Source organism: Oryzias melastigma, linkage group LG21 (assembly GCF_002922805.2).
Source record: "Oryzias melastigma strain HK-1 linkage group LG21, ASM292280v2, whole genome shotgun sequence".
Taxonomy (NCBI): Eukaryota; Metazoa; Chordata; class Actinopteri; order Beloniformes; family Adrianichthyidae; genus Oryzias; species Oryzias melastigma.
In genome coordinates, this window is record NC_050532.1 from 1,762,877 (window position 1) to 1,787,166 (window position 24,290).

The window sequence follows — 24,290 nt, forward strand, 5'->3', positions numbered from 1 at the left end:
CTACATCTGCACAGAAGTTCACTTGACTAAGAACTTGGCTAATAGGAGATGAAGTGTCAACTCTTTGGGAGAGAAGGGGCCCGAGTTTGTGTGAGAGGTTGAGAGGTACCAGCTAGTTATAGTTGGGCTCACTTCCACACACAGGTTGTGCTCTGAAACTCAGTCCCTCAAGAGGGGTTGGACCATCTACCATACTGGAGTTGCCCATGGTTAGAGAAGGCAGGCTTGGGTGGGCTTACTTGTGAGCCCACAGCTCAAGTACTAAGTCTTTAAGTTCACACCGGTGGACAAGAGGGTCGTGTTGTGGCTTTCAGGTGGGGAATAGGTCTCTGAATGTGGTATCGGCTTACGGGCCAGACAGCAGTTTGGAGTACCCGGCCTGCTCTGCGTCTCTTGGAAGGGCTACTGGAAAGTGCCCCAATGGAGGACTTCAATGCCCACGGGTGCAATGACAGTGACACCTGTAGGGGCGTGACATGAACTCGAGCGGTGCATTGTTGTTGGACTTCTGTGCTCATCATAGTTTGTCCATAACAAATACTGTGTTTGAGCACAAAGGTTTTCAACCGCCATCAATACAAGTGGTATCAGGACACCCTAGGCAGAAGATCGATAATCAACTTTATAGTCATTTCAGGCGCCCTTTGGCCATGTGTCTTGGACACTCACATAAAGAGAGTGTCCACTGATCAAAACCTAGTGGTGAAATGAATTCCCTGGTGGGGGAGGTGCCCATAAAGACTTGGAAGACCTAAACGTACGCTCAGGGTCTGCTAGGAATGGCTGGCTGAGCCCACTGTAAGGGAGCTCTTTAACTCCCACATCCGGGACAATTTCAAACAGGTACAGAGGGAGGCTAGTGATGTTGAGTCCAAGTGGACCATGCTCTCCTCCTCCAATGTCTCTGCTGCTTTCTGCAGCTGTGGTCACTGGTGCCTGTCGTAACGGCAACCCTCAAACCCAGTGGTGGACACCGGAGGTAAGGGATACTGTCAATCTGATGAAGGAGTCCTATCAGGCCAGGCTGGCTGGCTGGCTTGTGGGACTCCAGAGGAAGCTGACAGATACCAACAGTCTAAGTGGAGGCAAAAACTTGGTCATGGGAGGACCTTGGTAAGGCCATGGAGAAGGATTATCGGTTAGCCTCAAAGAGTTTCTGGCAAACCATCTGGCGCCTCAGGAGGGGAAAGCGGTTTTCTGCAGGCACCGTTTTTAGTGCAGGTGGGGATCTCCTGACCTCAACTGGGGACATTGTCAGGCAGTAGAAGGAATACTTTGAAGATCTCCTGGACCCTGCTGACACGCCTTCCCTTGAGGAAGCAGAGGCTGAGGACTCTGGGGTGGAGCTGACCATCACCCAAGCTGAGGTCACTGAGGTAGTCAAAGAGCTCCTCAGTTGCAAAGCTCTGGGGGTGGATGAGATTCGCTCCAAGAACCTCAATTCCTGGATTCTTTTTGAGTGTCTTGGCTGACATGGCCGGGGTGGGATTATATAAGTTTGGTTCCTCCCACTCCCTTTCAAGCGATCTACTTGTGACTCAATGTGATGTTATTTTTTTCATGTATTATTCCTGACTGAAATAAACCATTTCATTAATTCATTCATTCATTCACATGTCTCTGCAGCATTGCGTGGCAGATGGGAACCGTACCACTGGACTGGGAGACTGGTTGGTTGTTGTCCTTTTCTTTTGCACAGAATATTTTCTCTGTGACAGGAGCCAATCTGTGGAACAGTCTCCCCACCAATATAGAATCTTTAACTAAAGTGTCCACCTTTGAAAATCAAACTAAATTCTGGTTATTAGAACAGCAGTCCAAGAACACTGTATATATTATCTGGCTTTGTGGAGTGTGTAATATGAGTATGGTTGAGTACATTTTGCTACTTATTTTTAATGGCTGTTAATGAATTTCTACAGTTTTTATACATTTTTTAGCACTCGCATTGATTTTTAAAGATAATATATGGTGAAACAGAGTGATTTAAGAGGGTCTACTAAAAAAATAAAGTTGCTAAATGAAAAAGACCATCAATTATGGGATACAAGTGAGTATTAAATTCATGGCAGTTTTAAAGTTGTTAAGGAAAAATACTTGTTTCTACTATCCTCAGTTCTCATCCTGATTTCAAACACTTTTAAAATGTAATTTAAGAAAAACAGGAGACAGAAGAAACAAATATTTTTCTTTATTTAAACAGAAGTTGTTAATAATTACACCAATCATAGATTTTAGGAGTTTTTTTTATTTTACATCAGTTCAATAAATAAAAAGGAAGATCGAGAAGCACGCAATAAACAATTTCAGGTTGACTAAGTAAGCAGGTGGACTAACCAAGCTGACAAAGACCCACCTGTAGATGTGGACTACAGTTCCTGATCATTTAAAAATTGCCCCAGTTCTGATCTGGACTAACTCAAAACATCATTAGAAATGTTGAAAATAGTAAGGTATGAGATGCTTAAAACCACTGTGGAAATTCCAGTGAAGTAAAAGATAAATGCACCATGGTTGGATGAACTTGGTAAGATACATGAACCGAGATTTGTTCTGTCGACACAATAGAAGCCAGCAGCCCTGCAGATGAGGCTTCATCATGTCACCGTGGTACGATCCAAATTAGAAAGAAAAGCACATTGAATAGACTTTGAAACAGCATCTAAATCATGTTTCTTTAAATTTGTAACAAAAATTATTTAATCTGTGAAGCATCGAAACCTTTATACTTCTTTTCTAAAGGATCCAGAGATCATGCTTCTTCTTACAAACGTCAGTCAATTTTCTAAAAAAGCAATGAGGATACAACAAATGATAATAGTTGAAAATACTAATAAGTATGACTTAAGCATTAATAAACCTTGGTAAATTAATTATTTAAGTCTTAATTAATGCTTTATTATTCATTAACTACAGTTAGCAAGTGATCCCAGTTGTAGAGTGCTACCAAAAAGCAACTTTGACAATCCAAAAAGTTTGTCAAAAATATTGTCTTAAGGTAGCTTTATAATAACAATTAAATAACTAATAAAAAAATTAAACTGAGCCAATTTGATAACTAAAATTATTTTGACAAAAAAGGCAACAAATTAAACAGAATCAAGAAATGAAAAGAAGACTTAGAAAAAAGACATAAAAGTCAGGTTAGTAATGCAACAAAGAAGATCCTGTCCTTATGTTTGTAGATTAGTGGTAAGAATTAGGACACCAAAACTGTCCAAGTGGGCAACATATATAAGTGTATAACTTCACAGATGGAAATCTCAATTTATGGAAACTTGAATTATGGGTGTAAACCACAAGCTTGTCAGGAATCTTAAACTTTACAGTCCCACTGCTTGTTTTGGAGCTAACTCTGCTTCAGTATTTGTTGATTAGCTGGATTGAGTGATTCCAGTGTCTGACCGACTAAACCAGGGGTTGGCAACCCAAAATGGTGAAAGAGCCACTTTGGACCAATGCAATAAAAAACAAATATCTCTGGAGCCCATAAACTGAAATGCCTTATATAAGTCTTACAATGAAGGCAACACGTGGAGAAAGTGTTTATTAATCACGTCCGTGATTTTACGATTATTTTTTCGATTATTTCTCCTGCTGCTGCGTGTCCTCGCTTCATGTAAGCCTCAATTTTAGTTTCATGACAAGTTAGAGAGGACCTGCAGCTGTTAACTAGTTGACAAAAGCTGAATAGCCTCATAATGAACATACTATCTTTTATTTTGACATTCCTCAATGACACAAGGAGAGGGGCTTGTCATCAGTCTCTCCCTCATTCTCACTCCAGGAGCAGGAAAAATTCAAACATAACAGGACAAAATAATAAATTCCAACAAATGTTCAACAGTCGGACAACAAAACACATTGAGGAAAACCCAAACTTAAATCCAATTCCAGTCAGACAGGCAAAAGAACGGGTAACCCACAATTCCTTGCGCTGCCAGACCGACAGCAAGCCCACCGTGTCTGAGACCATCACTACAATATGAATGAATTACAGTTTGTTTCATTGCTTTGATGAAATTAAAGAAATGCAATAAAGAAATACGATTTTTGATGTCATTTTTATTTTGAGGATTTGAAAAAATCACAAAAATGTAACGTGCTTCCACACTGGCCGTGTCGGCGCGCAATCAAGCGCATACTTTCAATGAAGAGTCAATATAAACGCGCGCACACCAGAATTCCTGGCATCCAAGTCTGGAGCGCGTGTGAGTTTCTAAGTCAGACATTTAAAAGGACAGAGTTGTGAAAACAAAAGTCTTCAGAAAGATTTGGGGGATTTTCAACACTTTTACTTTCGGTTCTCCCTGTTGTAGATGCAGATGAGCGCTAATGAACAGTAAAAATACAATAGAAGGAGAATCTCCTCCCCGCCACGCACCGCACGCGGCCGGTGTGTGAGACCTGCACATCGCCGCACTCAGCAGGTGGTATCCACACCGGAGCAGCGCGGTCACGCACGCAGTGGCGGGGAGGAGATTCTCCTTCTATTCTTCTTCTACTGTTGGTTAGCGCTCATCTCATCTTGGTGTCATATTAACCTGACCGGACACAAACCGTAATGATTCATTTCTGCTTCGTGATCACGTTTGGTACTTCTGTGCTTTGAAGCAGACTCCGCCCACAAGCGGCTCCCAAATCCGGCTCCTTGATTGGTCACAGCTCCGCGCTGCTGCGACTGTGCGTGGAAATCTCAAGGCTGCAGCCAGGGGCTTCTCGGAAATCTTGAACCGGATTGAAGATTCAGCGCGCTCAATGCGTGCCGATTTGTACGTGGAGCTCGCGACCCGACTTCAAAACCCGCGTAGCAACGTGCGCTCACGTGCGCTCCAGACGCATGGGCCAGGAATTCTGGTGTGCGCATGTTTGCATTGACTTTTCATTGAGAGTGTGCGCTTGATTGTGCGCTGACGCGGCGTGGAAGCACCTACACTCATCTCGCAACGTAAAAGATGTTTGTGTCATGTTTGTCCTCCTACAGAAACCGTATTAAAACAAAAAAATATATTTCCTTCCAACATTTTTTTTTTCATTTTCAAACATTTTTGAAAAAGCGCCAATGAGCCGCAAGGCAGTGCTTAAAGAGCCGCATGCGGCTCCAGAGCCGCAGGTTGCCGACCCCCGGACTAAACAAAGCTGATTCAGGTGAAGCAGGGTCAGCTACAAAACAAGCTCCAGAGGAACAGTGTTGGAGATCCCTTTTAAACAGTTGAATAGCTTACTTAAAAACCAATACATTTTTAGATAGAGTTTTTTTTTTTTTTACTGGCTCTAGGAAAGTGTATTATAATGGATTCTTGTTCTGCCCATTTGGCAAGACCTCTTTGATCCACTGACCTAAACTAGAGGTTCAGCCCTTAGATAAGGTAAACTGCTCCTGGTGTCTTACTCTTTTGCCAGGCTGACAGAGGTGGGCTTGGCTCCGAAGGGGATCCCATGCTTGTGCAGTGCCTCAATCAGAACCTCCAGCATGTCTTTGCTGTACGAGTCGAAGTCAAAGACATTCCGCACAACATTCGCCAAACCTTCATTTGGGAATTTCTGGAGAGAGGAAAAAAAGAACACCAAAGTTAGCAGATTTTACAAACACTTAATGCATGTGTCAAAGTCAAGGCCCTGGGGGCCAAATCCGGCCCTCCAGGTAATTCTATCCGGCCATCCAGATCCTTTTATTTTATTGCTGTTAATGGCCTGATGTTATTCGGCGCTTATTTCTAACTTGTATAATTTTGACAAAATATGTTTTTATTGTGAGCAAAATATTGAAAGTTATTTAAGGTTTAAGTTGATTTATTCTGGAATCATATTCTTGTTAGCTTTTATTAATAGTAATGTTAAAGAGTTTTAAAGCTTTAAAAATGTTGTTTTAGTTTGTTCAATAAATGTTTATCCTGTTCGGCCTGCAACCTAAGGTGTGTTTTGGATTCTGCCCCCTTGTGTGATCAAGTTTGACACCCCTCACTCAGTGTGTACCCAATGTGATGGAATGCTGCATTAATATGGCCCACCTGAAGATGTTTCACAATGTTGACCACCTCTCGAGTGGAGTATGGGTAGGAAATGGTGCCCTGATCCGCCATGGACCTCAGCTCTCCAAACGCAGCCACCAGTTTCTGCAGGGTTGCATCAGGAACATCGGGGCCGTAGCGTTTCAGCATCTCCAGCTCTGCCTGGGGCTTGGGATTGTCCACAGCATGGCAGCTAAAAATGTCACCTGGTAGACGGCACACAACAGGTTTTCGCAACATTTTTTTAGATGTTGTTCGTGACCTACTTTTAATGACATAGATGTGGTGCATTATAGCACAAAAAAAAAAAAAAAAGCAGCTTTTAGAGGCAAAACCTTTAGGATAGTGACATCAAGATCTTGAGTTGAACCCACTGTTTAAGACAATTCTAGAAGAACAGTGAGCGTCAGAGTTTTGTAAACAAACGACTTACACAAGAAAAGATCCTACAAATTAAAATTCCTGACAATTATTTTGGATATTTCCCTTTTATGTGACATCAGATGCTTTTTCTCCTTAATGCAAGAGCACAGAACAACACAGACGAGCTCATTAATTCCCATTAAGTCCCATTTTACAGGCCACACCCACAACTATTTACTATCAAACCTAGTTTAAATTAGGAAATTCCATATATAAAACTGCTTTGACAAATAGAAGTAAAGTAAAATATCCCCAAAAAACGAAGAACTACTGAAAGGCACGCCAATTAAGATAAAGATGTTCAATGTTTTATAGGCATTCATAAAGTTCTGGTGTCCTAACAAACCACAGAAAGAGCAACAGAAGAACGGGAGCAACAGAAGAACGGTCTCAAGAGTGGCTAGATGACCAAATTAATAAGAGCAAAAAACAAACTTTTCCCTTTGGAGTCTAAATTAATCTCAACAACAACAAAAAATTAGCATCATACCTAAAATTATGTCTATTTTATGTGCTACCATCAAATGAACTATCTCAAACTAATTTAATATTGACTTGATTGCAAAAACATAAGTGAATTCAAGGTCAGAGTTCAACCCACCTTTTAAAAAAATGACAACATGAATGAGTAAAAGAAGAACAGCACAAACAGTATTTTAGAAAAACATTTAATACACACAGTCAAACACGGTGGTGGTAGTAGTGTGATGCTCTGTGCTAGGCTTTCTCTGCTTCAAGGCTGCAGAGACTTTCTTTGGCAAATGAAATCTTAAACTGCTTCCTTGAAAATGAATAATTTATCATCTGTTTGTCATAATCTATTTATACACTGTTAATTGCTACTACCTTAAAACAAAAACAAGCAAATAAATAAAGTCTAACTAACTTTAAAAGCCCAGAGGAACATGTTTCTTGGGTTCTCCAGGGTTTAAACAAGAAGAGAACAGAATTACTGTGGAATATCTTCACTACCATGTGTGTGTGTGTGTCTGTGTACCTAATGATCCATAAAAGTCGTTTCCCAGGAAAGGGAAGCCAGGACGGTTGGCCAGGACCACCATTCTGAAGTCTGGGTGCATGATTATGGCGTTGAGCTTCCCTTTGGCTTGGTGTGGATCTTTAGAGAATGCAAAGTAACACAATCACACACAGAATAAGCTGTGTCAAATAAATCACAGCACACCAGTATTAACCCTTTAACACTCGAGCTTCAGTGTTTATGTTCTTTGATTTACTGTAACTTTTTTAGCCGTTAACACGATAACTCCAGCAGATTCTGAAGGAGAAAAGCGGCTCAATGAGCCAGGGAATTATTGTGTTAATGGTTGAAAAATTACAATATGTTAAAGATTTTCTAAAAGTACAACACTCATCTCTGCTGCATCATCCCGAGCTCCCGTTCAGTCATTTGTATGTAAGTAATAGTGAGTAAACGTACCGGAGATGATTCTGCGTCCGTCTGCGAGGATCATCTCTCCGCTCTCCACCAGCGTCTTCAGGATGCAAGTGACATTGGTGGGAGCTTTGTCGGCTTCATCAATCACAAGAACGTGGCCGAGCTTCACTGCCTTCACCTGAACATGAGCATATCAACCATTTTTTTAGGGGTCTAGAGGTTACTTAAGGTAAAGACTTTAATTATTTAAAACAAATAAAAAAAAATCTGTTCCAGAACCAAAATTGTCATTATTAAAAACTACAAACTTAGTGACCTCTTTAAAAACTAAACTAAATGATAACCCCAAAAATGTCTCAAAAGCTTTTTTTTCTATAAATGGACCAATTTTTATACTTTTATTCATTAATTTTTCAGTTAAAATTCTAAAAATTAAATTAAATTCAACATGCATTAAAGCTCAATAATTTTTAAAAAAATTAGTTTAATCAAAATAAATTCAAATTTTAACCACTTTTATTGCATTTTCTTAGGTCTATCTCAGCTCATTAATATCTAAAACACTCCAAAAATAGTTCTTATTTAATGACTTTATTTTCCGGAGTATAAGTCGCAAAAGCAGAAAATGTCTAATCAAGAAGAAGAAAACCATATATAAGTCGCTCTGGAGAACAAGCAGCACTTTTGGGAGAAAACTCTGACATTTTTGAACAAATCCGGCAGGCAAAGCATAGCTAAAGTAAAATAAAAATGCTATTCTTTTGATCTGTATAAGAAAAATATCAAAGTTTAAAAGGAAAACAATCATATTCTCTTCCATGTTTGTTTTGGACGACACTTCTTCTGCAGATGTCAATAGCAAATACTTATACTCAGATGGAGTGCCCTCTAGTGGTTGTTAGTGTTTACTGGGAAAATAACAAATACGTATATTTAAAAAAAAACACACACACAAATAAGTCACTCTTGAGAATAAGTTGCACCCCTGGCTAAACTATGAAAAAAAACTGCGACATATACTCCGGAAAATACAATAATTATCATTTCATATTAGCTTTGGGACAATGCTTTTTACTTAATTGAACACTGTTTCTTAAATATTGCTCTATAAGGTTTTAAAATATTTGAGTCATCATTATTTTAAATTTGTATTATTTTATTTTTTACACTAGATACAGGAAGTAATTACTTTTATTTATCTCTTTTTTTCTACTCCCTTTGACTTATCTTTAATAAATGACCTATATCTCATCAATGAATACTTTTCCAAATGAGTAACGTAAATACTGAAATGTAAATCTGCATGTGGTTTGTGTCAGTATTATCAGATTGTGACTAACCAGAGGTGAGTCTTCATACATAATGACGCCGTCTCGCACTGAAGGCTGCAGCGTCAGAGTCTGGACCGTTGTGTCTCTGAAGAAGAAAAAGTAAGAGCTTAGAAATAAAAACTCCAGAGTTACAAGTTAAATATCTAAACACATAGATTTACAAATATATATATATATATATATATATATATATATATATATATATAAAACTTGTGCTGTAAAAAGCTTGTGAAATTAGGTGTTTTCTAGTCATAATGTTTTGTGTTGCTGAGCAGAAAAAACAGTTTTTTTTTAAATTGGTCCTCAGCTCAGACTCTGCCCAGAGTGTGTACATCTTTGTATCTATGCTAAAATCTATTTGTGACTGAGAAAAATATTGTTTTAATCCATTTTTTGTGCATCTCACTATAAGATAATAGAAGTAAATTAATGTTTCTAGTAACAAGCTACTTTTCAGATGATACTAAACACTATGGGCTGGTGTCCTTTAGTGAGGGAAATAAATTTCTCTAAAAAATTCTGTGTAATGCATGGCTTCAAGAAGCATAAAAATCCATCACTAATCGGTTAATGATCCCCTTGAATTATGATCAAATCGTAAGGTCTCGTTCCAAAAAGGAAGTACCTGCTGGTTCTAAGAAGTCAAAATTCCATAAACTTTTATAGAGAAATAAACTATAACCATTCTTGCTTTTCTACCTTTTTAACAAGATTTTCATAATCCGAAGTTTTTAGGGTAATTTTTCTTTATTGAAAGTTGTTTAAGTTATAAACAAACCCCATGAGATAAATGAAAGAGTGTGGTGCCCTTCTGGCCCCATGTTGAACCTCCTGAGCCTGCTTTCAGTTGAAGGAGCGTGGACTTCAAACAAGCTCACTCCTGATTGGCCACCGTGGTTGCCATAGAAACGTTGACTCAGAATCACTTGGACCAATCTCTGCTTACTGACATCGTCTGGCTCCATTAGGACAACATTAGTTTTGTGAAAAATGTAAACTAAATTAACTTCATTTTGTTGGTGCTGGAAGTAAGTCATTTTCTATGGGTTACATCACACTCACTCAGTCCAGTTATCTTATACAGTCGATGGATTATGGTCAGGGTTTAGGGTTACCACCACCCCTGATAAAAACAGTCTTACATCTAACAGTCTGACATAATGAAATAGCTACCTCCTCCATATTGACTTTTATCTCTTTGAGCATTAAAGTCCCACTTCTGTCATCGTGTTGTGGCTTTTGTTGTAGTGCTTCAACTTTTGTCATTGAAGCACTAATTACTGCTATTAAGTCTATTTCTTCATATAAATAAAAACTGATGAAGATAAAAATGTTAGAAAATGATGATTTTTTTTGACAGTGTAATTACTCATATTAATAAAAATACTTTTTGAAGTAATAATGCATACAGCACACACACAAACTTTAAAATAAGTATCTAATCAAAGGAGCTGGTCAATTAATTAATTAAATGTTTATTTCTTTCAAAATAGACCCCTTTCACGTCATGTAACACAAGGATTATTTCTCTCTGACAACCCAGTTAAAATTAGACAAAATTTACAAGTCGTTCACTGAATGCTGCTTGTTTGATTATTAAAGTAATTGAGATTTTATTCTTTTAATCTGTGCTAATGCTAATGCTGGCATTAGTGTTAGCTTTAGCTATGAGAAGTGAAGCTGCAGAAGATCTTTTCCTCACCAGTTAAAAGTTGCCCAAATTTCCGTGCTCACATTATCCTTGTAAACGGATTAAAAGTCAGACAATTCCAGCGTGTCTGATATTAAAGTCAAACTCATTACTGTTGTAATGTTTTCTACTGCAGTCAGTGAGCTGCTGTTAGCTCAGCCGTCGCTCCTCTTTGTTTTTGTTCATAACTGTGTCTGATCTCTGGGTAAATAAAGGTAAAAACATGATTAAATTCATTGGAAGCTGTTGCCAAAAATATGAAAGTGTCTATTTGCACATAATGTCATAAAATCCGTTCAACCAGAGATGATTTTTTTTTTAACCTGTCTGCTCTTATTTTGAAAGCACGAAACTCTCTGGCTTGATACTCTGAACATTTTCACTGAACAGAACCATTCCTGTTTTTATAATTATCCCCTAAAATATCCCGTAAAAAAAACAATTAAATGTATCCTGAGAAGTGATTAAAATATGTACGAGCAATGCAGCGATGAGCGTCTTTGCTGAAGGTGTTAAATGTGGTCAAAATGGATTTCTATCGGCTTATGTGCTGATTGCACTTAAAATACATGCAAATAACGTCAGCCAAAATAGAATCAGTTAGAATAAAATCTGCTCAAATGAAAGGTTGATATCGTCAATAAAACATCCAATATTGGAGGATTATTAAGCATTTGTATTTTGATTTGGGAACGAACTGAGAGAGGAAATGAAAATACAGTTTGGCAGGACCTTCATAAAATAAATATTGCACATTTTCTGTTGAAATTGGTGAGGTTACCTTTTATTATTCATGTAAAATTGTGTTAAACAGCGTTCAGTTCTTCGGTTTCCCGGTCTAAATCCATTGACCGGAAGTAACGTATCCCCTGTACTCCTGTCGCCATTTTGTGTGACGTCACCCTGAAACGCAGACTGGATTCTGTAGGCTCCCCTAGTGGTTCAACAAAGAACTGCTGGATGTTGTACAGAGAAGGCTTTGAGTAAAAAGTAGAGTGAAATAAACCCAAACACAGCTAGTCCGAAAAAAGCGAGAAGGGTGTAACTGCAGACGCATAGACCCAACAACACTCTTTAACGTAGCACCTCCTACAGGATGGAGTTTGTTTTGTTATTTTCTGGAGACTTTACGAGGCACGTTGCACACGTGAATACTAAGAGTAAAAAAATGTTTGAAGTGCTGCTAAAACATAAATATCTAGGTAATTTATCACATGAATCTTAAAATATAAAAAGTCAATTATAAATACATTTCTGTTTTTTGCAGAAAAATAAACAGTGATGTCTATATTTACGTTAGCTTAGCTTTTGCCCAAATTAATGTTGTTTTGGGAAATATAAATTCATGATGGTTGCTGTACATCATTTAACATATTACACCTGATCATTTTTTATCTTTTCGTCTTTTTTATGTGTTATTGTTTTATTTTGTGTAATTCATTAAGATTGCCTCATTATAACCCAAAAATGGTTTGCATGTATAATAAAACAGGAGAAAACAAAAGGTTAACTGAACTAAACCAGATATGAATTGATACATATTTTACTATTTTGGAGTGCAATATTCAAACTTGATTCATTGCTATTGGCCAATAATATTACTTCTTACAATAATATTAAGTAATGATTGTTCAGAACTAAATTACTCTTTATACTGTAGGTCTACAATTGCACATTTGACTTGTGTATCTTTATTTCCAGATGGATACAACAATTTAAAAGATTAAATCTCTTCCAGAGATGAAACATAGGGTTGAATGCTGCAGCAATGACCACTGGCCATTTTGTTCTACAAAATATTTCCAACCAACAAGATTATTAAAGGTTTAAATTCATTATCAAAGATACTCCAACTTAAAGAAAGTAAACAGCAAATGTCACAAAAAATTTCTAAGAGGAAAATATTTTTTTAGTAAAGTAGATGTTGTGCTTCTGTTTTTGTAATTGTGTTGTGGCTTTAGTTGTTGTGCTTCCGCTTTTGATGTCATATTGTCTGTCAGATTTTGTCGTTGTGCTTCTCCTTTTTTCATTGTGGCTGTTTTTGGTTGTGTTTCGGCTTTGTCATCCTGTTGTTGGCTTTTGTCATTGTGCTTCAGCTTTTGTCGTCGTGTTGTTGGCTTTTGTTGTGCTTCCACTTAGGCTGTATTTGTATTCGTGTTTCAGTATTTCAGTTTTTGTCATGCAGTGGCTTTCATTGTTGTGCTTTGGCTTTTGATGTCGTGCTTCGGTTTTCGTTGTTGTATTGTGGCTGTAGTTGTGCTCTGGCTGTTGTATTCGTGTTTCAGTTTTTGTCATGTTGTGGCTGTTGTTGTGCTTTGGCTTTTGTCGTCATTCTTCCGCTTTGGTTTTAGTCGTTGTGCTTTGGGTTTTGTCGTTGTGTTTGTTGCTGTGCTTTGGCTTTTGTCGGCGTGCTTTGGTTTTCGTCGTTGTGTTGTGGTTGTCGTTTTGCTTTGGGTTTTGTTGGCGGGCTTTGATTTTTGTGGTTGTGTTGTGGCTGTTGTTGTGCTTTAGCTTTTGTCGGCGTGCTTTGGTTTTAGTCGTTGTGCTTTGGCTTTTGTTGTTGTTTTGTGGCTGTTGCTGTGCTTTGGCTTTTGTCGGCGTACTTTGGTTTTTGTCGTGTTGTGGCTGTTGTTGTGCTTTAGCTTTTGTCGGCGTGCTTTGGTTTTAGTCGTTGTGCTTTGGGTTTTGTCGTTGTGTTGTGGCTGTTGCTGTGCTTTGGCTTTTGTCTGCGTGCTTTGGTTTTTGTCGTTGTGCTTTGGCTTATGTTGTTGTTTTGTGGCTGTTGCTGTGCTTTGGCTTTTGTCGGCGTACTTTGGTTTTTGTCGTGTTGTGGCTGTTGTTGTGCTTTAGCTTTTGTCGGCGTGCTTTGGTTTTAGTCGTTGTGCTTTGGGTTTTGTCGTTGTGTTGTGGCTGTTGCTGTGCTTTGGCTTTTGTCTGCGTGCTTTGGTTTTTGTCGTTGTGCTTTGGCTTTTTTCGTTGTGCTTTGGTTTTTGTAGTTGTGTTGTGGCTGTTGTTGTGCTTTGGCTTTTGTCTTCTTGCTTCTGCTTTTGTCGTTGTGTTTTCACTTTTACATTTATGTGAGCCGTGTCGGACACCGTAGAAATCTGCCTCTGAGTTTGGCCAGAGGTGTTGTTGTCAGGAAGAAAGCCTGCTCTTATTTCCCATGAATCCTTGGTTTTACGCATTCTCCTGCTAGCTTACACCTCTTCATGACCTCAACCTAACATTAGAGGTGCAACAAAAATGGTGAGTAATGTTGTAGTCATCCAGTCGTACAGTTTTGATCCAGATTCCAGCTCAGACGAGGAAAACAAAGACGTTCATGGATCTATTGGTCTATAAGTGCATGCATCCGAATGGAGCAGAGCAGGGAGCTTGTGGCCCGCCGATTGTATTTTCATGCCAGATAAATTGCATGTCAAAACAGGATTTTGTAAACAATGTTAATGACCAACAACTCTAATTCTTGGAGGTTGGTAGCACTTTTCCCCCAAATACTTCTCTTTAGAGACTGCATAAAATATTTACCCTATTCTCCTTGAGAACTTACACTGTGACCCAAAAGCATGTCCCAGTTTTCTCGCCTGCATCTCTCTGTCTTTTCTGAGCAACTTCTCTAGAGGCTCCCAAAAGCCAAACGCACAGATCTCCTCCTGTCTCTGCCCTGGTTTCATATTAGCTGCTGCTACCGTCTCTAATCAGGACACAGCCATGCCCAGCGCCACTGTGGCTGACGAAATCTGTGTGCAGGACAAGAAGAGACATACTGGGCTGCTGTAATACCACGTGTCATTGTTGTATAATTAGGAGCATTTATTTTAGTGTTGCTTCTTGCGTGTTTTAAAAATGACCTTGTTCAGCCAGAATGAAGTATGCAAAGAAAAAAAGATCTTTACGATATAACACATGAAGGATACAACCTCAGTAAAGCATATTTTAATATTTTAAACCCACAAATTTTAGGGTGAGCAACTTCATCTTGATTTCATGAGGTGTGAGTTGGTTCAGGAGGTCAATATTTATTGAAAATCCAAGTAACAATAACTTATTAGAACAAATTCCCTTTAATGTGGTCATTTAAAGTCCATATTTATGAGACCACCAACTTTTTGAAGAGAAATGTCCTTACCTGTGGAGCTGTATGTATTCCCTTGGCCTGTTGAGAAGATGCAGGAACCTGTCCACAATTTTGTTTTTGCCTACACCCTGTAAAGTGTTAAAGACAAAAACACATTAAAGAAAAGAGCCACAGAGCATGGATGGATCCATGCTCCTAGTTTTTGTTTTAATCTTTAGGTTTACAGCAGCGATAAGAAGCATGTGATGGATATAATTAGGAGATCTTACCTTAGCTAACATTTTTAGCAACCTATTCAAATTAGCAGACAAATCTATAGTTGTTGGGCTGATTTGTGAGAGACTAAATCTAATAAACAAAGTTGGTGATGAAAAGTCAACAACTGGACAGTTGCTTGAAACAGTTTATACGGTTCTATTTAATAATTTGTTCAAGAATTTACAACAAAAAAGGGACAAACAAAAAAAACTGAAATTAAAAAAGGAAAAATCAATCCAGAAATAGAAATTAACATGTTACAACATGTTATTTTACTTGATTTTTTTTTTATTATAAGAAAATGCTGCAGAGTGAAATTGTTCAGACTGTATCTCATTATCCTCCTGACTACCAGCAAAGCAAACATCTCCTTTTTAGTCCATTTCTATACCTGGATATCTCCTAACTACTAAATTCACTCCTTATGACATCTGCAGAGGACATGTTGAGCTTTTTTGAAGGTGTGGGACTCTGAGAATTTGGTGAATTAAAATAAAAATTTACTGGACCTTAATTTTGTTCTCTGCCAGTCAGGAGGAAATATAATTATGGAGGTTAAATCTGATTAAAATAAATGACTTTAGCTCACCCAGGTTTGTATGATTAGAAGTGGTCCTATCCTACAGAAGGTGAAGAAAAGTCACTTTTTTTAACTTACCTGGTTTCCAACCAATAAGAGGTGCTCTCCTAAGAGAAAGTCTTTCAGCATGTCCTCCATCACCATTATGTGCTGTGAAAACACAAACATCATCAGAGAAATGGCTGCAACAAAGAAAATCTGATCTGTAATTTAGCAGATGTTTTTTTTTTACTTGCAAGAGCTACAATTTATAGAGCTGAATCAAAAAATAAAGCAGTTTGACATTCCTGCTATGAATGTGCCTTTACTCTAAAAATGGAAGACAGGTCATTCAAAAATAGGGCGTGCTCTTTTTACCCATCCTTTCAGGTTTGTTTGGTTTTTTTACTCCAGCAAGTCAGCAGAGAGAACTTAAACACTAAAGAAGATTATTATAGGGTACAAGAATAAATATCAGATTTTCCAAATCTGTAAAATCATACTTAAGTAGTTACAAAGTAAACTTATTGTGAAGCACTTTATGAGTCATTCTCTGAGAAAAGTGTTATATAAATAAAGATTTACTTTCTGACTTACTTACGTACTAAATAAAACCATAGAAATAAATAAAAAACAATTAAAGGATATGTTAATGAGAAAACATGATAACATTTGTATCACAACTGCCATAATGTAACCCTGTGGTAATCATCTTGAAGCAACATTTGACAATATTTACAGTGTTTATGCAAGCATAAAGGCACTTTTGACGTATGTATGTAACACAATAAGATGGCGCTTTAAACGGCGTTTTGGACATGATAAAACTCTGCTTTTTACTCCCGTCTTAGGACAACTTCAGACTATGATAGTACAGACCAAACAGCCATTTTCTGACCGTACTGATCACAGTTCTCAGAGTTAGTGAATGCACCGGGACTCAACCACCCTCATCCATTCTGATTGGTTCTTCGCGTAGCCCCGCCCCAATGCGGCCAACATTTTTGAAACAGAAATTTTCAGATTTGAAAACCAAAAAAAAAAAAAAAAAAGAGCTGAAAGTGAAAAAAAGATATGAAACTGGAAAAAAAAGGTTTGAAATCGAAATTTTGAGTTTTAAAACCTAAAAAACCAGAACATTTGAAGTTGAAAATAATTAAGTTTGATTTAGAATAGCAAAAAGTTTTGGACATTTAAATTTTTTTGGGCCAAGCACCAATATTTTGTTTTATTTGTTTTTAATTTAGGTTTCAAATAATATTGGCCCCAATTTAGCTTCATACGTTTGTAGTTTGACAAATAATTGGACTTTTAAGTCTATGAATTTCCAGAATGAGTGGCACCTTAAAAAAGTATCAATGTCTTTTTATTATCTTACAATAGTTATGAGAATCTCATTTTGTTTTGAACCAGAACTGTGTGAACTATCAACTTCCACAAAGATGAAACAGTCAGCCAGTTATTTTTTTGGAGTAGCAGGTATTTTTCTTAGAAATAGACCTTAAGTTGTGTAACGATTTGTCTGGTTTTGAATCTAAATTTAAAACCAATTGGTTCTTAATGGCTTGAATAACAATGTTCTTCCATCATTATGACATACACTAACAGTGGCTGTTGTAAAACGCTCTAAGAATTACGGTTTATTCTTAGATTGATGAACTGAAACTAGAATAAGCATCATTAAGTCTGCAGTGGGTCACACAAGGGAACAGATGGAGCAACAGAAACCCTGTCTGTGGGAAAGACCAGTCTACTTTACAACCAGAGAGAAATGTTTTTTAAAACTTAATTTGGTCTGTTATGAAATGTTTAAACCTGGTCTTTATCCTTACAGGATCGAATGGTAAATGTCTCTTCTAAGATCATCTAGGTGACAATAAAGGGTTCTAGTTTTGTGTTTTGGTGCTAACAGTTACCTGAGGATTGTCATAGAAGAGCACATCAGGAACTTTCAGCTTTTGGCCGGAGCTATAGATGGGAGCAGACACTTTGCCAATAGTCAGCATATCGTCTTTTACTGCACCTGGTAAAACGCAATGCAAACAATATGGATCAGCACAACAATACCTAGAAGAAAATAAAGGTACAACTTCAGTTAAAATTATAGAAGTAGAAAAATTTTAGTAAAATTAAAAAAAAACTAGTTGGAATTTTTTTTTGCAGAATTCATGTAAAATTTACATTTTTGGATTTTATTTTTAAAATCCTGTTAATCTGTCAAGTCATACAAATTCACTTCTTGAAGATAATGATAAAGAAACACAGAACTCACAGCAGTAATCAGAAGTCTGCTCAGTGTCCTCCAGTGAGGCCTGCATGGAACAGTTCTTAAGAGTTTTTTCAAGAGTGGAACGAGCCAGGCTGGGCAGAAACCTAAAACACAGACACTTGATGAGAGTGTGTGGGTTTACTGTTACCCAACTCTCCATACCCAGTTTCTAGTCTATCACTGACACACCAAACAACTCTAAAGTCATCTGAGTATTTCTGCAGATGACAGGACTCTGACTCGTACGTGGTAAAGAGCAAGGCTGAGAGTTCAGTTTCCTTTGGTACTTTTTGCTTTTCTGTGCCCAAATGTGTGTACTCCTGGTGGAAATGTGTGTACACAACACTCAGTTCACAAAGCCAGCTGATCACCGCTAGCTCGAGCTGCTAGCTTTACGGAGTAAAGTGTTCGTGTTAGACTGGGGGTGGAGCAGGCTCTTCCTGAAAGGGGCTGTCTCACACTGTGACATCAGCTCGTGAGGACCCGCTCGTTTTCGTGGGTATGGGAGGGGCTGCTGTTGAGAGTGCAGGTTTTAGAGGATTACTCAGAAATGCATGAACGGATCAAAATACCACTCTAGGGTTCTTTATAGAGAGGAATGAAGAGTATATTACACTTAGAAGCTCAAAAAGTTGACTTTTCATGGTATGGGTCCTCTAAAGGGAGAAACTAAAATGCATAGAAGAAGGAGTTATTCAGCACTGAGACTCCTCAAACAGTCACTTGGTATTTGATGGATGATGATTGATGCAGCCACTGAGAAGAACCTCGTGCTGCCTGTTAGATTTGTAATGTCCTGTACAGACAGTTGTGACAATAGTGATGTTTGCTTGTTTTCTGTAGAGAAGGACATCGGAATAATTAGATTTGATGTTCTCCAGCTACATAACAAAGACCTCTATCTGTTCATAGAGAAGCGGTTGAAATGTCTCTCTGGGGGATTTACTTTTCCTGAACAGATACATCTCATAAACTTCTTCTCCAGTCATTTGCTGCTTATATCAGGGTTTGGAGATTGCATTATGGGGGCAGCAGTCTCAGCAAAGTAGCCAAGATGACACCAGGCTATTCCCAGGCCAACCAAACTATTTAATCTGTCCTTCATTCGAAGGATTCCAGGTGGTTTTTCTGTCAGTTTAACTTCTCAAGCTTCTCAAGTGAGTTGTTTAAAGTTTCATAAATTGAATAAAAACGTTGGCAGCGATGCCTACCCCTAAAAGTTAGTCAACGAACTATCATTTGGCCACTCCACCAAAGACTAGAAGATTGTGGTCGTGCTTCTGATCCATCACAATGTTCTGTGCCCTTTTTTGGAAACTCTTCTTTGTGGTTTTAATTGATATGTCAGGGATTGTTTGTATTATAGTAATAAAACTCAATGTCACTGGGAAATATTTCACATTTCTCCTTAGCAATCCTGGGAGTGAGTATTTATAAATACCTGGACAGACACGCTTTGTGAATGGAGTGGGTGATGTTCTCCTCGGGGTACTGAGAGAGGCGACGGCAAATCCTCAACAGCTGCCTGGTGGAAAATGACGAGGCTAAAGACTTAGCCTGCAGAGACACATGGTGAACAAACAATAACGCATCGGCATGTGTTCAATCTGACACACATACCGCGGGGTCGTTTCCTTTACATAACTGTGATGGCATGTATAAAATCGGACGCACTTACTGTGGGATCATTTCCTCTACGTAGACTATGTGTGAAGTCCAACAGCTGCTCTGCTGCTTCTCTTGGAACACTGGGAGTCTTCACAGAGAAAAAAAATCAAACACGTCTAAAGGGTAAACACCAGAGATGATGGGTTACTTTTTAAGGTTTCTCACAAGTCCCAGGATAAGGTCCATCTCCTCAGCTTTGGCCAGTGGTGTGACGGTGTGGTACAGGAACATAGTGAGAAGCTCTGAGCCCAACCACTGCTGACCTCTGCTACTATCACTGCTTGTACTGCCACCAACAACAGGAGGCTCAGCCAGAGCCAGCACTCTGAAGGAAGGGTGGATGGGAAAGATTGACCTGGAAATAGACACAGGGACAAATTCTTTAATAAAAACAGGGGTAACAGATTCCTTTAATTATAAGTAGGCGGTAAACAGAATGGATTGGGAGGAAAGCTAAAAGGAAAGCAAACAAAACGGAGAAACAGAAAAACAAAATTGGCAATGAACAGCATGAATAACCTCATATTACTTCCAAAATAATGTGTATTCACCCATCTGCTTTTGTAGCTTTGATAGCTTCGAGTCTTCACCTTTACACAGGTTTAGGAGTGTTTATGGGAACGTATGATCATTCTTCTATAAGCCCATTTGTGAAGCTGAATGAGAAAGTCTGGAAACTTCCCTGTCCTCATACACCATGGTTTGTGTGGTCATACGGGAACAGGATAACCCTCACACAAAGTTGGGAACAGTCCAAAAACTCTTGGTATGCATTTAAAGGTTTAGTCAATGTAACTAAGGTGACCAAGAAAAGCTCTTTAGTAACGACTATTGCCCCTGGTGGCATCCACTGACCCCGTCATAAGCTTCAGAGGTCTACCGCTTCATGACTGAGGAGTGAGGACTGACATTCTCCAATCCCTTCTGCTTTGCTATGATATCTATCAAAGTTCAATGTCTATTAGCAAGGACATTTCACAACAGGACTTGCAGAACAGTAGTGTCCTCTTTTCCTGGCCGTGGCCATAGAGCAGAATGAGATACATGAATATGAGTTCTTTTGGATGGGTGAGTGAAAACTTTTGACAATACAGTCTAGAGGCCACATACATACATATCCACATAATAGGCACACATACATATCTAAAGCTATGTTAACATACGTGTTCTAATCTATGTAAATCAATTTTGTTCTTCTGCATTCAAAACTCATGCTCACACGTAGTTCCTTAAGTTTCTATGACCGTTTTCAGTCTTCCCAGATGATATTATAAATACTAACAAATATATTAAAACAAACCAAAAACATCATACACACCATGGGGGCTTAAACACCATGTTTAAGTGCCATTAACCTTTGTGCTATCTTATGGGGTCCAGACGACCCAAGCCTAACAATGATATGTTATCCATCCCAAGACAAATGTGGATGAGGGTGGATAAAATTTTTAAAAATCATTGAGATAAAAAAAAGTGTCTTGTGGGGTCCAGATAAGCCCACTCCCAATGTCAACATATCTAGGTGTGGCTTGGACTGGATTTGAATTCACGACTTTCTAGTCTCAGGGTAGACACTCTACCACAATGCCACTGAGCTGGTCATATGTTAATGTGACACATACCATCATATTTATACACACAAACAAAGTAACGATACATGTAGATCCATGTTTTAATAGTGCCCCTGAAAGTAAAAGCAGTCACAGGAAGCCTGACTAATGAGCAACATGTGGTAGACAGATTAAAGAGCCACAGACCTAAAGAACATCCCGAGGGGCCAGAAACAAGAGGACATCCACTCCCAGAACAAACTCGTCAGTCAAACAGAAGCAAAGTGGGAGTAGTCACTAAACGAGCTTCTGGCTCAAGAAGGAAAGAATAGGAGGAGCATCAACGTCTAGCCCGGTGGAAACCGGAAACCTGGCATCCTTGAAGCCAAGGACCAAACCCTGCACATCAGAGACTCCACCAGATACAGATAGTAGTAGCCTGCACCCTGACCAAAGGCCAAAGAGATGGGCCAGGGCCAGCACTGTACCCTGCGCACCCCGTCTGCCTGACAGCAAGACCACTACAGAGACGGGATCATTTGGACAGAGGGGCAGACGGACAATGGAGTTTTCCCGAGGAAAGACTAGTAGAGACACATACAAGCAAACACAAATAATTAGGTGCTATTGTGGAAAAAAATGTAATTAGTAGATATGCAAAAACCAGGAATCTTCCACAAAATGACATCCATCCCCAACCCCCATCTTAGATGGCTTAAACGTCCAGAAGGGAAAATCAGGGTTAGTCCCGACCACTGACTATAATGCCTTGTTTCCACAGAGCGGTTCGGACCAGACAAGTCTTCTGTTAGCCGGTTTAGAATGGTCTGCGCAATTCAAGTGAGCTTTTCCATTGAGCGTTGGACCATCAAAGCGCATGCGGGGTGTAGACGGATGGCGTCAAAACAGTGAGACTAGAGCGAAAGAGAAGCTGCATCAGCTGACTCAGAAACAAACGAAAAATGAAAGAGATAACCGCGGGGGATAGTTATAATCCAGAGCAGGTCTTTATTATGGATGAAGCCGGACTCTGCACTGCAGAACAGTCTATTATTCTGAATTAAAAAGGATAAAAAAACTCTTTATGTTAAGCACTACTCCAATGTTCTTCAATAAATGTTTTACAAAGAACGATCGGACGTGTTTTTGATGAGTATGGGATGGGTAACGGACATTCTTCAGCCGCGGGGGTCGGGTGAGATGGAAACGGGGTGGGCTCTCTGTATTCGTGGATTTAATGAACCCCAACACCCACAAATAAGAGGGAATACTGTATGTAAAGAATGTATTGTTCTTTGCAAGAAGATTGTGGGGGGAGAAGAAGAATACAGATGAAAAGAGGACTAAACGTTCGTTTTGGATCTTGAGTCAGGAAAACGCTGGTCGGACTCTTCCTATTGCCATAAAACCTTTCCACCAATCAATCAGTTTCATCGTGTGACGACAGAAGCTCCGCCCTCACAAATTCATTCCATTTTTCTATTGACCTTCGACCAACGTGGGATCAGAAATGGTACCAGTTGGTCCTGCTCAACGGGTCCATTTTGTAATGGAAACGCTCAAAAGTCCAGTCTGGCCCAGTCTGCCTCGTCTTCTTTTAAGTAAAATTTTGAAAAATGTGTACAAATCACATTTATTGGTTGAATATCTAAGCTGCCAACACAGGACACAAAACAGGAGAAATATCAACCATCCTGGATCGGTGTTGTGAGCGCCCAAACATTTACAAGATGACAAAATACTATAATCCACTGAATTAAAAGCCTTAATTAAGACAAAAAGGCCAATATAATACCAAGAATTTGTGACCCAGAAGATGTCAAACTGAGTTTTCTGCCTTTGACTGGGGCAGCGACTAATGGTTATTTTTGTTATCAATACATTTTAATATTAATTTTTTTTCTGATTAACAGTGTAATTCTTCATTTTAAAGCACCTTTTTTCTCTATTTCATTCAACACCATTAGCTCCTTTTGGAAATATCTCTGGTTTAGATTAGGTGGCGTGTCTACAGATTTTAGACTCACACCAGAGTTGGTGTTAAAAAAAAGTAAAAACAGATGGGCCCAGAGTAAAAATAACCTCTTCAAATAATCAAAGGAGGACAGCATCAGTGAGCAAACTGGATGGCTTTGAACAACCTCGAACAAGAAATGTGAGCTCACAGGTTGTCAAAAAGAGAAGAAGCTGGGAAGTCTATGGACCAAATCAATGTTGTAATGTTTATATGAAAAAATAAAAGACAACATTTTGGAAGAGTAAAGAAACTGTTTAATTTTTAAATGCTGTTGCTAGTAGCATGGTGGTGATATAGATTTAAAATTCTATGAAATTTGCATTTTAGTATTGTAAATTGTACGATAATGTTTATGGTTGTCTAGAACCTTATGAGCACAACGCCCACGCACACCAACATAGCTTGCACCACAGGAGTGGAGGAAGAGGAAGTGGTTCCAGTTAACGCAGACACCCCACCACTAACAGCCCTCATATTCACTCTGGAGGCTTTTGATGGCTACACACACTAATGTGCAAGTAGACGCAAACACATAAAGGGGCTTAGGCTCCAACTGACAAAAACCTTCATGTCACTACAAGTTAAAATGTTCAAAAATTATTCATTTCTTTTAGTAATCACAACCCTCTGAACTGTTTTTTTAAATCCAGCCACAAACCCATCGATTTTCCAGCTTGACTTGTAGATTTAACATAAAAAGTGAAGATTTTCTGTCTTAAATGCTATGAAAAAATAATGCACATGAAGTTTCCCCAAAATTATTCACACAGAATAATTGTTAATTATTTTCCAACAATTTTAATCAAGTTTAAGGTGAAAACTACAAGTAAATTGCATTGAAATCCAGAAATATGCTCTAAATTGTTAAAGTTCCACATGACATTTTTGCCCATTACCAACTGTCTACACCAGGGGTGTCAAACATACGGGCCGCGTCCGGCCAACCAGATGGTTTAATCAGCACAGTCATCAAGAAAAAAAAATAAGGACTTTGGAAAAAAAAAACAAGCTTCTAACCCAGGGGTCTCAAACTCGCGGCC

General features: G+C 38.7%; 1 protein-coding gene across 2 annotated transcripts in view; it reads right to left on the reverse strand.

The window, feature by feature from the left end:
• vwa8 (von Willebrand factor A domain containing 8) overlaps positions 1-24,290 on the reverse strand; it is an 83,569-nt gene that overhangs the window by 43,500 nt on the left and 15,779 nt on the right. For both annotated transcript variants that reach the window (XM_024286400.2, XM_024286401.2), the window contains exons 15-26: positions 19,849-20,038; positions 19,694-19,771; positions 19,457-19,572; positions 18,019-18,119; positions 17,663-17,769; positions 15,846-15,917; positions 14,981-15,057; positions 9,171-9,246; positions 7,873-8,008; positions 7,432-7,551; positions 6,012-6,217; positions 5,393-5,544 (exon numbers count right to left, since the gene is read on the reverse strand). In XM_024286400.2, the coding sequence (XP_024142168.1) occupies positions 5,393-5,544; positions 6,012-6,217; positions 7,432-7,551; positions 7,873-8,008; positions 9,171-9,246; positions 14,981-15,057; positions 15,846-15,917; positions 17,663-17,769; positions 18,019-18,119; positions 19,457-19,572; positions 19,694-19,771; positions 19,849-20,038 (1,431 nt within the window). The remainder of the gene's footprint in view (positions 1-5,392; positions 5,545-6,011; positions 6,218-7,431; positions 7,552-7,872; positions 8,009-9,170; positions 9,247-14,980; positions 15,058-15,845; positions 15,918-17,662; positions 17,770-18,018; positions 18,120-19,456; positions 19,573-19,693; positions 19,772-19,848; positions 20,039-24,290) is intronic.